General features: G+C 50.0%; 1 protein-coding gene across 3 annotated transcripts in view; it reads right to left on the bottom strand.

Moving 5' to 3' along the window:
• LOC138750796 (solute carrier family 35 member F3-like) overlaps positions 1–14,380 on the bottom strand; it is a 68,115-nt gene extending 53,735 nt beyond the window's left edge. For all 3 annotated transcript variants that reach the window (XM_069912932.1, XM_069912933.1, XM_069912934.1), the window contains exons 1-2: positions 14,212–14,380; positions 7,990–8,222 (exon numbers count right to left, since the gene is read on the bottom strand). In XM_069912932.1, coding sequence (XP_069769033.1) covers positions 7,990–8,218 — 229 coding nt within the window. In that variant the 5' untranslated portion in view covers positions 8,219–8,222; positions 14,212–14,380. The remainder of the gene's footprint in view (positions 1–7,989; positions 8,223–14,211) is intronic.
• Positions 14,381–15,423: the final 1,043 nt, after the last annotated feature.

The following is a 15,423-nucleotide window of genomic DNA, read 5'->3' as shown; positions in this document are numbered from 1 at the left end:
GTGTTACACTAAGTGTCGGGTGTAGGGTGGGGTGTTACATTGAGAGTCAGTGAGTAGGGTGTGCTTTAAACTGAATTCAGGGTGGGATGTTACACTGAGTGCCAAGGTGTATGGTGGGGTGTTACACCGATTGTCAGGGTGTAGTGTAGGGTGTAACACTGAGTGTCAGGGTATAGGGTGTGTCTTGCACCAAATGTCGTGGTGCAGGGTGGAGTGTTACACCAAGTGTTGGTGTGCAGGGTGGTCTATTACACTGAGTGTCAGCATGTGGGGTGTTTGTTACACTGAGTTACAGGGTGTAGGGTGGAGTGATACACTGAGAGTTAGAGTGTATGGTATGTTTTACACTAGGTGTCAGGTTGTAGGGTGGGGTGTTATACTGAGTGTCAGGGTGCAGGGTGGGGTATTACACTGAGTGTCAGGGTGTAGGGTTGGCTGTTACACTGAGTCTCAGGGTGTAGGGTGCGTTGTTATACTGAGAGTCAGGGTGTATGGTATGTTTTACACTGAGTGTTGGTGTGTAGGGTAGGGTGTTACACTGAGTCAGGATGTAGGGTGGTATATTACACTGAGGGTTATGGTGTAGGCTGGGGTGTTACACTGAGTGCCAGGGTGTAGGGTGGGGTATTACACTGAGTGTTAGGGTATAGGGTGGGGTGCTACACAGAATCAATGAGTAGTGTGGAGTGTTACACTGAGTGTCAGTGTGTAGTGTGTTTTTGACACTGAGTGTCAGGGTGTAGGTCGTGGTGTTACACTGAATGTTGGGAGTTTGTTACACACTCAGGGATAGGGTGGGGTGTTACACTGAGTGTTAGGGTGTAGGGTGGGATGTTATACTGAGAATCAGGGTGTAGTGTGGGGTGTTACATTGCGAATCAGTGTGTAGTGTGTTTTTGACGTTGAGTGTCAGGGTGTAGGTCAGTGTCTTACACTGAGTGTCAGGGTGTGGGGAGTTTGTTACACACTCAGGGGGTTGGGTATGTGTTATGCTGAGTGTCAGGGTTTAGGGTGTGTGTTACACTGAGTCTCAGGGTGTAGGGTGGAGTGATACACTGAGAGTCGGGGTGTATGGAATTTTTTACACTAGGTCTCAGGGTGTAGGGTGGGGTGTTACACTGAGTTTCAGTGTGTAGGGTGGGGTATTACGCTGAGTGTCTGGGTGCAAGGTGGGGTGTTATCCTTAGTGTCAAGGTGCAGGATATGTGTTACACAGAGTCTCGGGTAGTAGGGTGGGGTGTTACACTGAGTGACAGGGTGCAGGGTGTGTGTTACCCTGAGTGTCAGGGTTTAGGGTGTGTGTTACACTAGTGTCAGGGTGTAGGGTGGGGTGTTACACTGAGTGTTGAGGGGCAGGGTGGTTTGTTACACTGAGTGTCAGGGTGTAATGCGAGGTGCTAAACAGAATGTCAGGGTGTAGGGTGTGTTTTACACTAAGTGTCATGGTGCAGGGTGGTGTGCTACACTGAGTGTCGGTGTGTAGGGTGTGTGTCACACTGAGTTTCTGGGTGCAAGGTTTGTGTTTCTCCGAGAGTCGGTATGTAGGGTGGGCTATTATACCGACTGTCAGCATGTGGGGTGTTTGTTACACTGAGTTTCAGGGTGTAGGGTGGAGTGATACATTGAAAGTCAGGGTGCATGGTATGTTTTACACTAGGTGTCAGGTTGTAGGGTGGGGTGTTACACTGAGTGTCAGGGTGCAGGGTGGGGTTTTACACTGTCAGGGTGTAGGGTGGGCTGTTACACTGAGAGTCAGGGTGTAGTGTGTGTTTTACACTGAGTGCCAGGGTGTAAGGTGGTGTGTTACACTGTCAGGATGTAGGGTGGTGTATTACACTGAGGGTCGGGGTGTAGGGTGGGGTATTACACTGAGTCTCAGGGTGTAGGGTGAGGTGTTACACTGGGAGTCAATGTGTGGGGTTTATTTTACACTGAATGTCAGAGTGTAGGTTGGGGTGTTAAACTGAGTGTCAGGATGTGAGGAGTTTGTTACACACAGGGATTGGGTGGTGTATTACACTGAGTGTTAGGGTGTAGTGTGGGGTGTTAAACCAAGTGTCAGGGTGTAGGGTGTGTTTTACACTTAGTTTCATGGTGTAGGGTGGAGTGATACACTGAGAGTCAGGGTGTATGGTATGTTTTACACTAGGTGTCAGGTTGTAGGGTGGGCTGTTACACTGAGTTTCAGGATGTCGGGTGCATTGTTACACTGAGAGTCAGGGTGTAGTGTGTGTTTTACACTTTGTGCTGGTGTGTAGGGTGGGGTGTTACACAGTGTCAGGATGTAGGATGGTATATTACACTGAGGGTCGGGGTGTAGGGTGGGGTGTTACACTGAGCGCTAGGGTGTAGGGTGGGGTATTACACTGAGTCTCAGGGTGTAGGGTGAGGTATTACACTGAGAGTCAGGATGCAGGATTTGTTTTACATTGAGTGTCAGGGTGTAGGGGGGTGTGACACTGTCAGGTTGTATGGTATGTGTTACACCAAGTTTCATGGTGCAGTCTGGGGTGTTATACTGAGTCTTGGGGTATAGGGTCGGGTGTTAGACTGAGTGTCAACTGCATGAGTGGAGATTCCCGAGTAAAGTGGATTAACTGGTACCTGTTATCTTTTCCTATTGGTAGGTCCTGTCAAGTGTCTGGACCCTTCCTTGAATCTGGAGGTTTGTATTGTTAAAATCACGTTTCTCCTGCCTGTTTGATGCGGATCTAAGAGTGGAACTGGGTCGGGTGGGACGAATTGAATTTTGGCAGCTCTCCTGAGGCAGCATAAATAGGGGTGGTGTTGCCTGCCTGATTTGCTATTGGGTTGCGAGTGGTAGGACAGACCACCAGTGTGAGCACTCACTCACATTCTACCATCTAGGGGGATGTATTAATAAATCAGTCTCTTCAAGATTTATCTGGGAAGGGAGTAAGGTTCCCACGATCTTCCCTCCCTCCTCTCCTTGTCGTATTTGAGAGATGGGTGATGTGGTGTGGGATGCAAGTGTTTCCTTGCTCTGCCTGGAGGTGAAAGGTCAGAGGTGGGACGTGTGCCGAATAAGTCTTTGCGTGGACCGAGCCTTCTCCTGGGATATCACAGTACATGGCACTGCACCATTCTCAAACCTCACATAAACTTGCTGCTCATTCTTCATGCACCGTACACTCTCAAAGCCTCCATGTGCAGAGGCCTGGAGTCATTCTGTCAGCCGATGGCAGCCGGAATGCAACGTGGTGAAATATCAATTTGGGTTTATTTCATGGCATGAGTAGTGTACATGACATGATATGGTGTAATTTCAATTCAGGTTTATTACATGACAATAACAGAACATTGAAATCCCTCTTCTGGGCTCCAGAGTACTTAGGTCCAGTGGATGCAGCCCCTCACCTTTCTGTCAATCACCACCCGTCCAATTATACTACCCTCACCTGAATCCCATCTTCATTACCCCCATATTCCCATTAATTCCCTTAAGATTCTATACACCCACACATATACCCACACACACTCACACATACACATACACACACATACCTACACCCACAAACAAACACTCACAGCCACACGCACCCACACATACGCACACGCACACACCCACACTCAAACAGGAATTGATACCCTGGCAGTCACAGGAAGAGCGTGCAAACTACATGCAGACAGCACACAAAGCCGACATTGAACCTGGGCCTCTGTAGGTGTGAGACAGAAGCTCTTCCTGCTGCACCACTGCTACCCTCCTGCTGCCCTCTCTGCTGCACCACTGCTGCCCTCTCTGCTGGCACCCTGCTGCCCCCCCCCACTGCCCTCCCTGCTGCACCACTGCTGCCCTCCCTACTTCCCACCCTGTTGCCCTCCCTGCTTCTCACCCTGCTGATCGCCTGCTGCCACCCTGCCATTTCCCACCCCCCCCCCCCCACTGGCCACTCTGCTGGACCATTGATGCCTACCATGCTGCCCTCCCTGCTGCACCACTTGTGCCCACCCTGCTATCTTCCCTGCTGCCCTTCCTGCTGCACCATTGCTGCCCTTCTGGCTGCCCTCCCTTCTGCCCACCCTGCTACCCTCCCCTGCTGCCCACCCTGCTGCACCACTGCTGCTCTCTTGCTGCCCACCCTGCAGTCCTCTCTGCTGCACCACCCCGCTACCCTCCCTGCTGCCTTCCCTGCTGATCCCCTGCTGCCACCCCCACTGCCCACTCTGCTGGACCATTGCTGCCCATCATGCTGCCCACCCTGCTGCATCACTGTTGCCCTCCCTGCTGCACCACTGCTGCCCTCCCTGCTTCCCACCCTGTTACCCTCCCTGCTGATCCCCTGCTGCCACCCTGCTACCCCCCCACTGCCCACTCTGCTGGACCATTGCTGCCCCCCATGCTGCCCTCCCTGCTGCACCACTGCTGCCCACCCTGCTACCTTCCCTGCTGCCTGCCCTGTTGCCCTTCCTGCTGCACCACTGCCACCCTTCAGGCTACCCTACCTTCTGCCCACCCTGCTACCCTCCCTTGCTGCCCACCCTGCTACCCTCCCTGCTACTACCCCTCCACTACCCACTCTGCTGGACCATTGATGCCCATCATACTGCCCACTCTGCTACCCTCCCTGCTGCACCACTGCTGCCCTCCCTGCTGCCCACCCTGCTGCCTACCCTTCAGCCCTCTCTGCTGCCTTCCCTGCTGCCCTTCCTGCTGCACCACTGCTGTCTTCCCTGCTGCCCACCCTGTTGCCCTCCTGCTGCCCTCCCTGCTGTACCACTGCTGCCCACCCTGCTACCCTACTGCCCACCCTGCTGTACCACTGCTACCCTGGCAAAAGGAGGCAGGACCTTCAATGCATTGTCAGTATGTCAAAGCCTTCGATCATCCTGGACCCAGCAAACCCAGTAACCCTTTTAGAGAGAAGCTGGTGCAAAACCTAGGTCTTAACAAACATGGGAAGAAAATGAACCCCCATCCCACCTTTGTTGTGTTTATACAGGTAGGTAAAGCAGTTAAAAGGCAGTTAATTCCTGTCTTTTAATGGCTGTGTAAAAGGGGCTTGTAGATTATGCACCACACTTCTCTACTCTGCAGGCCCAACAAGAACAGAAATTTCAAACGGAAACATAAGTGTCTGCAAGGGAAACAAAAAGTAAACTATGACTAGTCAGCAAGAAGATTAAGGCCACTGGCACAACACGTCACAGTGAGACTCAGAGATTCCAACACTTGGGACAAAAAGGCCACTCTTCTGGAGGAAGTAAATCCAAGATCCTACACAGTCAGAACAGAGGATGGTAAAATACTGAGAAGGAATTGAAAGAGCCTGCTGAAAACACAAGAGACACTGCAAGAGCAGACAAATGCAGAAGATCCAGCCTGCACAGCAACAGAGGAAACACCACCAGTGCTAGTCAGTAGTCGACCAGCAGAGCCGACACAAGCACCTGTGTGAAGAAGATCCACACGCTATCAAATCACCTGACAGGCTGAATCTCTAAAAGAAAAAGAAATGCACACTTAAAAAGTTTGTGCTGCTGATGTTTGTGTTTACATTTGTGTTGAACTTTAAATTGAAATGAATACTGTATTAGTGTGTCATGTTGGTAGATTGAGATCTTAAGGAAAAGGGATGTGGTGATAGAGTGCTAGTGTTCCTCCTGACCACTAAAGGGAATCAGAGATGAATGTTGCAATTAGGGATAGATGAAGAACATGACTGCCCCACGAGGTTGTGAGTTGTTAATAAAATATTGTTGATACTAAAAGAACCCTAATTTCTTTATTACTTAAAGGAAACATTACACCAATGATCCTTCTCTCTGACCCCAAATTGCTGAGGTTGATAACCAATACTTGCCGCTGCTCAGCAATCACAATTCGTGTTCCTGGGAATGTCACGGCTGCCAACATCTTTGTGTCCTAAAGTTAACCTTACAAGAAACTGGAAATCTGATCCACTGGGTCTGTCTGACCTTCAGGGATCCATCTGGACCAATCCTACCGGAATTCCACTCTGACCCCATTCGCACCCCCTCCTCCCACCTTCTTCCTCCAGTTCTGCCACTCAGCTAGACACCATGGGCTATTCACCATGGCCACAAACCCTCAGGACACTCTCCAATCAGATGGCATTTACATTGACCTTCAATTTCTATTAACTCCCTCCCCCATCTCTCTCCCCCTCTCCTCCTACCCCACTGTCTCCTTTCCTCCAGCTGCCCACTCTTTCTTCCCCCCATCACCTCCCATCTTCTTCCCTCCCATCTGCATCCACCTATGAACTCATCATTAAACCTGTGCTCTTCTGCCTGCCCCTTTCCTCCCTCCTCTCCTCCTCCCCCATTGCCCACCACCCAACCTTTTTATTCAGGCCCCAACCTGCACATCTTTGGGGACATTGGAGGGGGGTAGAGTAACAGAGAAACAGGGAAAATGTACAAATTCTACACTGGAGGTCAGACTGAATACAGGTCCTTGTGCCATGAGGCAGGAGCGCTGTTAGATAACATGACCACAAAGCCTCCCGCCTTCACCTCTATGACAAATTGCTTTCCATTTGATTGAGCACGGCCATTGTACAGATGACAATAGCAAGTCACAGAGCCAGAGAGCAGCAGAACAAAGACGCCCACAGCTTTCTGACTTCATCAAAGTTGAGCTGGAGGATTTGGAAATGTCAGGGATGCAATGCGAGGTTTGAGGTCTCTCTGACTGAAGAAATGGCTTGTCCCACCAATGGGGCTCCTCTCCTGGAGCTGTCACCAGCAGGGAAAAATCAGGATACTGTTCAGTAGGGGTGGGGGTGGGTGGAAGGAGTTGCATTCTGCACTTGATCTTAGCCAAAAGCCCGAGAAGCGATAAGGAGTTGCATTCTGTCGGGGTAGAGGGTCACACCTTCGCAGTGTACTGGCACATTGCCCTGCGTCGCGTTAAGGACTGGCATCCAGACTGGGAGGAAGAAGGGGGGTGGGAGAGGGGAGTGGTGATGGGGGAAAAGAGGGCAAGAGGGAGAGGAGACAAGGATGGGGGTGAGGGGGTGAGGAAGGAGTGGGCGTAAAAGGAGAGGGAGCGAGAGGGTGGAGGCAATCAAGAGAAAGGGGGAAGAGGGGACAATAGAAGGGCAAAGGGAGAGAGGGAAAAGGGAACAGAGATGGAGGGGCAACAGAGGGATCAATAGGGGTAGCAGGCAATAGAGGAAGAGGGGCCATGAAGAGGAATGGACATGAGAGGGGCACTAGGTGGAGAGGGAAATTGGGGCAATAGTGGAAGAGGCAAAAGGGAGGGCAAGATGGTCAATAGAGGGAGACAAGGCAAAAGGAGAAGGGGATGGGGTAATACAGGAGAAGGGACAAAGAGCAGAGGGCAATTGGGTATCTGGAGGCAAGAGGGGGTTGTGCAAGGAGAGATGGAATGAAGAAAGAGCAAAGGAGGACGCCGTTATCTCCTTCATAAACATCTGATGTTCAGTGAGCTCATTGACATTTTAGCTTGATGACATTTTAAGAGGTAGAGGTTGAAGTTCAGAGTTCAGAGGCAAGACAGGTTGGGTGGTGAGCACAGTCTTGCTTACATATAGCTCATGGACAGTGATCTCCACCTCCACCCCTACCACCCCCCCTCCCCCCACAGTGCAGAGACTGCTTGTAACAGGATCCTCCAGTCAGCTTGTTGCACTGCAGCTGAGCCTTGGCGCCCCAATAAATGCTCAATAGCATGTAAATTGGTTCATCGAATACATGTCTACTACTACACACCTATTTACACTCATCCCCACCAACTCCCACAGATACTACCTCTCACCTAGAGACTAGGGGGGGTAATTTACAGCTGCCAGTAAAACCCACCAACCCACAGATCTATGGGATATGGGAGGAAACCACCCCCCCCCCCCACAACATCCAAAAGTCTGGATTGAACCTGGGTCTCTGGGGCTGTGAGGCAGCCACTCTACTCACTGTGCCTGTGGGAACTGAGGGAGCTGTGGGAACAGAATGGCCATCAGGGATCAATTGGAAACTCACTGGTGCAGCGGAGAGACCAGGGGTAGTAACCGTAGTAGCCCGTAATCCGCAGGATGCGCTCCTCGATGGATGTCAGGCCGCCTGGACAAGTGCCGGTCAAATCCTCAACCGATTTGGATGGTTTCAGCTCCTCCTTAATGCAGTCATCAACCACCAAGTAATTGAGTTGTCGGAGTTGTGGGCTGATGTCTGACAACCTCCGGGGACTCAGATCCGGGGAGCGAAGCATCACCCTGCAGCAGAACACAGGCAACTAAATACCACAGTCTTCCAAAGACAGCAAGAGGTTTGTGCTACAGGTTACAAGGGAACAGTGAAGCTGTGCTACAGGTTACAGGGGAGCAGTAAGGCTGTGCTACAGGTTACAGGAGAGCAGTGAGGCTGTGCTACAGGTTACAAGGGAGCAGTGAGGCTGTGCTGGCCTCTTGTAGTTGAAAGACTCACATAGGCTGCTGGCTCATGGGAATCGGGTATCCAATTTAGGATTCGAGAGAGTTCTGAAGGCAAGAAGAGCTCTGGAAGCTCTGGTGCTAAAGGCTTTCTAATTGTAGTGGAGGTTTGGACCTGGAGCTCAGGTAGGCAATGGACCGAACAGGTATCTGCGTGGCTGTAGAAGCTGCCAGAACCTGGAGGAGAATCCGTGGATACTCAGTGACTCTGAGTGTCCATGGATTAAAAGGAATATGATGGGAAGCAAGGGAGGGGTCAGAGATTTCTGGTCAGTGATGGTATCACGGCTATAGAAAGGGAGGATGCTGCAGAGGGAGTGTCCACTGTGGGTGGAAGCCAGAAATAGGGAGGGAGCCATCTGTGCTGGAAGTCATCTATAGGCCCTCAAATAGCCCTCGGGACACCAAGCAGATAACCAGGTAGAGTTTGGAATGGTCTGGGAAATTCAGGGTTGTAGTTATGGGTGATTTCAACTTCCCTAATATTGCCTGCCTCCTCCTGAATACAAGAGGGATGGATGGGCCAGAATTTGTCAGAAGGATTCCTGACACAGTGTGCAGACCAGGCAACGAAAGGCGTGGCCACATTGGATCTCGTTCTGGGGAATGAACCTGGTCAGGTGGTGGACCTCTTGGTGGGGGAGCATTTCAGTGAGAGTGACCACAGCTCTCTGAGCTTTACTATGGCTTTGGACAAGGATAAAAGCAGACAAAATGGGAGAGTGTTTAATTGGGGAAGGGCTAATTATGAAGGGATGAGGTGGGAATTAGCGAGAGTAAATTGGAAACAGACATTCAAAGGTAAAAGCACAGAACTGATGTGGAGGAAGTTTAGGGACCATTGGTGCTGGGTTCAGGACAGGTTTGGTAAAGATGGTAGGAAATAGGAACTGTGGTTGACAAAAGTGGTGAGGCAACGAGTCAAAAGGAAGCGTGCATTAGATTTAAGAAGCAGGAAACAGGAAGGTCTCATGACGATTATATGGTAGCCAAGAACAAACTTAAGGAAGGACTTAAAAGAGCTCAAAGGGGATATGAGAAGGCCTTGGCATGCAGGATTAAGGAGAGAACCCCAACGCTTTCTATACATATGTGATGAGAATGAAGGTGGGGCCGCTAAAGGATAAAGGAAGCAACATCTGCCTGGAGGCAGAGGAGGTCCTAAATGAATACTTTGCTTCGGTATCATCCAGAGAAAATGACCTGGATTAGGGTGAGGTTGGAATAGAATGGGCCTGTGTGTTGTACAATGTTGAGATTATGGAAGAGGAAGTGTTGGATCTTCTTAAATACATTGATTGATGACCCCAAGGCCAGACATGATATACTCCAGGTTGCTGTGGGAAGGGAGGGAAGAGAGAGCTGGGGCAGTAGCTAAGATTCTTGATTCCTCCTTGGTCACAGGGGAGGTGCCAGAGGATTGGAGAATGGTAAATGTAGTCCCCTTGTTTAAAAAAGGTCATAGGGAGAATCCTGGGAATTATAGACCAGTGAGTCTAACGTCAGTAGTGTGCAAACTAATGGAGAGGATTCGTAAGGATAGGATCTATGAGCATTTGGAGATGTACAATCTACTCAAGGATAGTCAAAATGGCTTTGTGAAGGGAAGGTCATGCCTCACGAGTGTAATTGAGTTTTTTGAGGAGGTAACAAAAGAAATTGATGGTGATAGATGTGGTCTACATGGATTTCAACAAAGCATTTGACAAGCCCCCCCATGAGAGACTCATCCAGAAAGTCATGAGGCACAGGATCAGTGGAACCTTGGCTGTGTGGATAAAAACATTTGCTTGTAGAAAGAAAGCAGAGGGTATTTGTGGAAAGAAAGTATTCTGCCTGGAGGTCGATGACTAGTGGAGTGCTGCAGGGATCTGTTCTGGGACCCCTGCTCTTTGTGATTTTTATGTGACCTGGATGAAGAGGTGGAAGGATCAGTCAGTATGTTTGTGGATGACATGAAGATTGGAGGAGTTGTGGATGGAGCTGAAGGTTGTCAAAGGTTGGGCAGAAAAGTGGCAGATGGAGTTCAATCTGGATAATGTGAGTTGATGAATATTGGAAGGACTGACCAGAGGTTGAGAACAGGGTTAATAGTTGGATAGATAACAATGTGGAGAACCAGAGGGACCTTGATGTCCAAAGCCATGCCTCTCTCAAGGTCACTGCGGAGGTTGATAGGATAGTTAAGAATGTCTATGGGATGCTAGGCTTCATTAGTTGCGCAATTAAGTTTGGGAGTCAACTGTGCAAATCTCTGGTGAGACCACACTTGGAGTATTGTGTTCAATTCTCGTCACCTCATTATAGGAAGGATGTGAAAGCTGTGGAGAGGGTGCAGAGGAGATTTACCAGGATATTCAAGATTCAAGATTCAGGTACTCCCTGACTTATAACCATAATTGGGACCAAAGGATCGGTTGTACCTCAAAATTTTCCCAGCAGGCATGGAAACTTATTAATCAAATCTTTTTTTCATCATAGATTTGGTGATAACCATTTAAAGCTTCCTGAATTTGTCGATCAACCTTGGCGACTCTTTCCATATTCTGGTCCAAACAAACTCCAATACATGAACTGACCGTGTGCAGCAACCGAACTCCAATAAGCGAACTCACCAGATGCACCAACCGAAGACTCGCGCATGCGCAGAGGAATCAAGATGGCCGTGCCCAGCATATGGACCCTGGGATGCTGACTAACAAGGCAAGTACACACATTTTGGCTCTTACATGCCCAGTATCCCTGTTATAAGATTCAATTAATTGCCATCCAATAAAAACAGTGTCATTACACAACATTGCCTTTTGACTGCTGTAAGGCGGACATATTCGCCATCGGCAGGAATTGTCTGAAGCTCCTCTTACAGTCAGAGAAAGAAAGCAAAAGAGAGTTCCCCGAGTCACCGAGTGTCCATGGATTTACCCAGCACACCCGCAGCCTCCACAGCCACAGAGTCTGGTCGAAACCATTGGTGACCTGAGCTCCAGATCCGAACCTCTGACACCGATTAGGAACTTTGGCACTCTCTCACACCCGAGTTCCGATACCAGGTACCCCTTCAGCCAGTCTCAAGCCAGTCTCCAGCAGCCCACTGCCCGTGTGGTCCCTTCAGCATCAGAACTCCTTGCTGGTCCACCACTGACCTGTGGGTCGTCTCCTCTGCTTCTCCTTCACAGATGGGCTGATATTCCCATTTTAACTGTATAACCATTTACAGCATAAAACAGGCCAGTTCGGCCCTTCTAGTCCGTGCCATACATCTTCTCCCACCCAGTCCCAATGACCCACATTTGGCCCATAACCCTTTACACCTCTCTCGTCCATATACCTATCCAACTTTTCCTTGAATATTAACATCAATCTCGCTTCTACCACCTCTGCCGGGTTCATTCCACACCCCCCACCACCCTCTGCGTGAAGAAATTCCCCCTTATGTTTCCTCTAAACTTTTCCCCTTTTACCCTCAATCCATGCCCTCTTGTTTGAATTTCCCCCACTCTCAGTGGAAAATGCCTGTCCACATTGACTCTGTCTGTTTCCCTTATAATTTTGAATACCTCTATCACCCCTCATCGTCTATGCTCCAGGGAATAAAGTCCCAGCCTACTCAACCTTTCCCTGTAAATCAAACCCTGAAACCCCAGCAACATTCTCATAAACTTACTCTGCACCCACTTGATACTGTTTATATTCCTTCCTGTAATTCGGTGACCAAAACTGCACACAGTATTCCAAATTTGGCCTCACCAATGCCTTGTACAACTTCAACATAACATCCCAACTCCTGTGTTCTATGCTCTGATTTTCTGGTGCCCTGCATCAGCCCTCTTCTCCACCAGAATCTGCAACCCCCTCGTGGCTGCTGCTGGTCAGAGGCGCCACCATCTTGGGCACAGACCCCATGGTTGTGAGATTTAAAATAAAACCACCCATCTAAGGGGGGCCATTTAAAGCCTGTACGGAACTGATGGCAATCGGACTGGGTGGTTGGACCCCGAAGGAGCGCTGCGTCTCCACTCACCGCGGGTCTGCACCAGTGGCAGTGCCACCATTTTATGTTTATCTTTTTCTTTTAGCCTCATCAGGGTTATTTTCCAAATCAGAATGTTGCCTGGATTGAGAAACATCTTATGAGGCAAGGTTAACAGAGTAGGGAAGTTTTACTTTGGAGCATAGAAGGATGAGAGGAGACTTGATAGAGGTTGACAAGATTCTGAGAGGCATAGCTAGGGTGGACAGCCAGCACCTATTTCCCAGGGCAGGATCAGCAAACACCAAAGGATGTGCGTTCAAAGTGAAGGGAAGGAAGTTTAGGGGAGACATCAAGTTTTTTACACAGAGAGATGTGGGGGCCTGGAATGCCTTGTGGGGGATGGTGGTAGAGGTTGAAACATTAGGGGCATTTAATAGACTCTTAGACGGACACATGGATGGAATAAAAATAGAGGGTGACGAGGTAGAGAGGATTTAGTACTTTCCTTTGGTAGGAACACATGGGTCAGCACAACATTGAGGGCTGAAGGGCTTGCCCTGTGGAGAGTTATTGGGTAGGGAGGGTTTAGTACTTTTTTTTGGTTGGAATACACGTTTGGCACAACATGGAGGGTCTATCATTTTTACATGACAGTAAAAGGCACCTTGATTTAAGAAGAACCTTGGTAACGGGCCCTTCCGGCCCAGAAGCCAGTGCCGCCCAAATACACCGATAAACCTATACACGTCAAGAGGGAAGCACAGAAGGGGAGGCCCTGACATAACAGCTTCTGATGATGGCCTCGCTGTGGGCGTGGAACTGTGTGTCTGTCATGCAGGCCAGAGAACAGGTCACGGTGAAAGGGTGGGCCTTGAATCCAGCACAGAGGCGGACGGTATATCTGTGATTCAGGCCACAGGGACAGGTGTTAGTGTACGACCTGGGGAAGGGAGTGTATGTGATCCATCTAACAGGGGAGGGGGGTGTTTGACCCATCTAAGGGGTGTGTGTTTCGAGTTATATATTATAAATGTCTTTTAAAGAGATAGATTGTGGGTGTTTAGTTTAGGTTATACTTCACAGAGTAACATTTCACAAAAAACATCTCAGTTAAAATGCAAGAGCTTTGCTGAAGCTCCACATCGAGGAACCTGTTGACTTTCCAGAGACAATGGAACAGGTTTGGAAGGAACTTTAAAAAAATCTGTAAATAACAGGCCAGGCTGAACTTGCTGATAAGATCTTTCAAAGAATGTGTTTGACCCCTGCAAGGAATTTGTCTTTATAACCTGGAGGAGGGGAGAGAGAGAGAGAGAGGGAGAGAAGATCCCCAGAGTCGCGAGTGTCCGTGGATTTACCATCTATGGGGAGCGGAGCGGGGGGTGTTTATCGGGAGGGGTTCTGCGTGTAATGTTAATTAAAGAGCTCGTTCTTCAAGTTCATCTCTGACACTTAGTAAAATGAACCCACCGATTGGATCGGACAGTGCAGGAAATACAAGAGAAAGGTCGCCTGCCCGCCGAGAACCGTCCCGTCCCCTGCCCGCCGAGAACCATCCCGTCCCGTCCCCTGCCCGCCGAGAACCATCCCGTCCCGTCCCCTGCCCGCCGAGAACCGTCCCGTCCCCTGCCCGCCGAGAACCGTCCCGTCCCGTCCCCTGCCCGCCGAGAACCGTCCCGCCCCCTGCCCGCCGAGAACCGTCCCGTCCCCTTCCCGCCGAGAACCATCCCGTCTCGTACCCTTCCCGCCGAGAACCATCCCGTCCCGTCCCCTTCCCGCCGAGAACCGTCCCTTTCCTACCGCTCCGTCTGCTCACGCCAGAGAAGATTTCGCTCTTCCGCCTCGGAACTCGCTGACTCCCATGGGTGCTGAACCGTGGGACAGGATGGAATTGGATGTCGGCGTAATGGTGTGATCCAGCTGGCCAGCCGGGGTCTGGGCTCAGCGCATCTCCAATGTGCAGCGAAAGCAGAGCGGCCCCTCCTTACTCCGGGGGCACGTTGCTTGTTTTTCGCTCTCTCTCTCTCTCTCTCTCTCCCTCCCTCCCCCTTCTCCCCCTCTCTCTATCTTTGCCTCTCTTTTTTTCTCCTGATTCTCTCTCCCCTTTTCTCCTCTCTTCCTCCTCCCTCTCCTCTCTCTCCTTCCTCCCTCCCTCTCCTCTGTCTCCTCTTTTCCCTTTCTCTACCTCCTCGCTCCCTTTCCTCTCTACCTCCTTCTCTGTCTTCTCTATCTTCCTCCTCCCTCCCTTTCCACTACTTCCTTCTCTCTCTCCCCCCCAGCACTCTAGCTCCCATGAGTCTTGCCCCTGTGAATATTTTTTTCCAAAAATAGACTTTATTCACAATAAATAATTTACAAAAAAGAAAACCATTCAGTTTCTTCACAGCCTCAGTCCATACATTTCTATCATTGCACATTGCTACTCTATCTCCATTGCTTCCCCCCCTTGCTTGAGGGGTTTTCTCTCAGAATCAATCAGTCCTGCAAGCGGTTACTGAAGACCCTATCCAGCCCCTCTCACTCCCTGTCAACTTCCCCCACCCTGAGGGAGAAGGTGGAGAGCTGACAAGCAAGATGACAGGTCACGGGGAGAGGGATGATTGATTTATTTGCCCCGTTCTTTTTCAGGATTCTTTACCACCCCATATTGCCCTCCTGGAGGTGTTACTTCTGTGCTGTTGAGGAAGGGGTTTCCAGGAGTTAGACCCCGAACACAAAGGGTCCACACAACGCTCATGAGAGCTTATTGTCAGATACACCAGTACAATGTATTGCTTCTCCCAAATACTTTTTTGCTGCAGCAACACTCACCTCAGGAGGCACGTGCTGGTGTTAGAGATGATCCAGAGCAGGTTCATGAAAAGGATCCCAGGAATGAGGAGCTTTTGAAGGCTCTGGGACTGCACTCACTAAATGAATGAGGAGAGGGGGGTGGAATCTCATTGAGACCCACTAAATACAGAAAGTCCAGTTAGAGTGGATTTGGAAATGATGGTGGGGGGTGGGGTAGGA

Source organism: Narcine bancroftii, unplaced genomic scaffold (genome assembly GCF_036971445.1).
Source record: "Narcine bancroftii isolate sNarBan1 unplaced genomic scaffold, sNarBan1.hap1 Scaffold_271, whole genome shotgun sequence".
Lineage (NCBI taxonomy): Eukaryota > Metazoa > Chordata > Chondrichthyes > Torpediniformes > Narcinidae > Narcine > Narcine bancroftii.
Note: the sequence above shows the minus strand (reverse complement) of the source record. Positions and strands in the feature narration are given on the sequence as shown.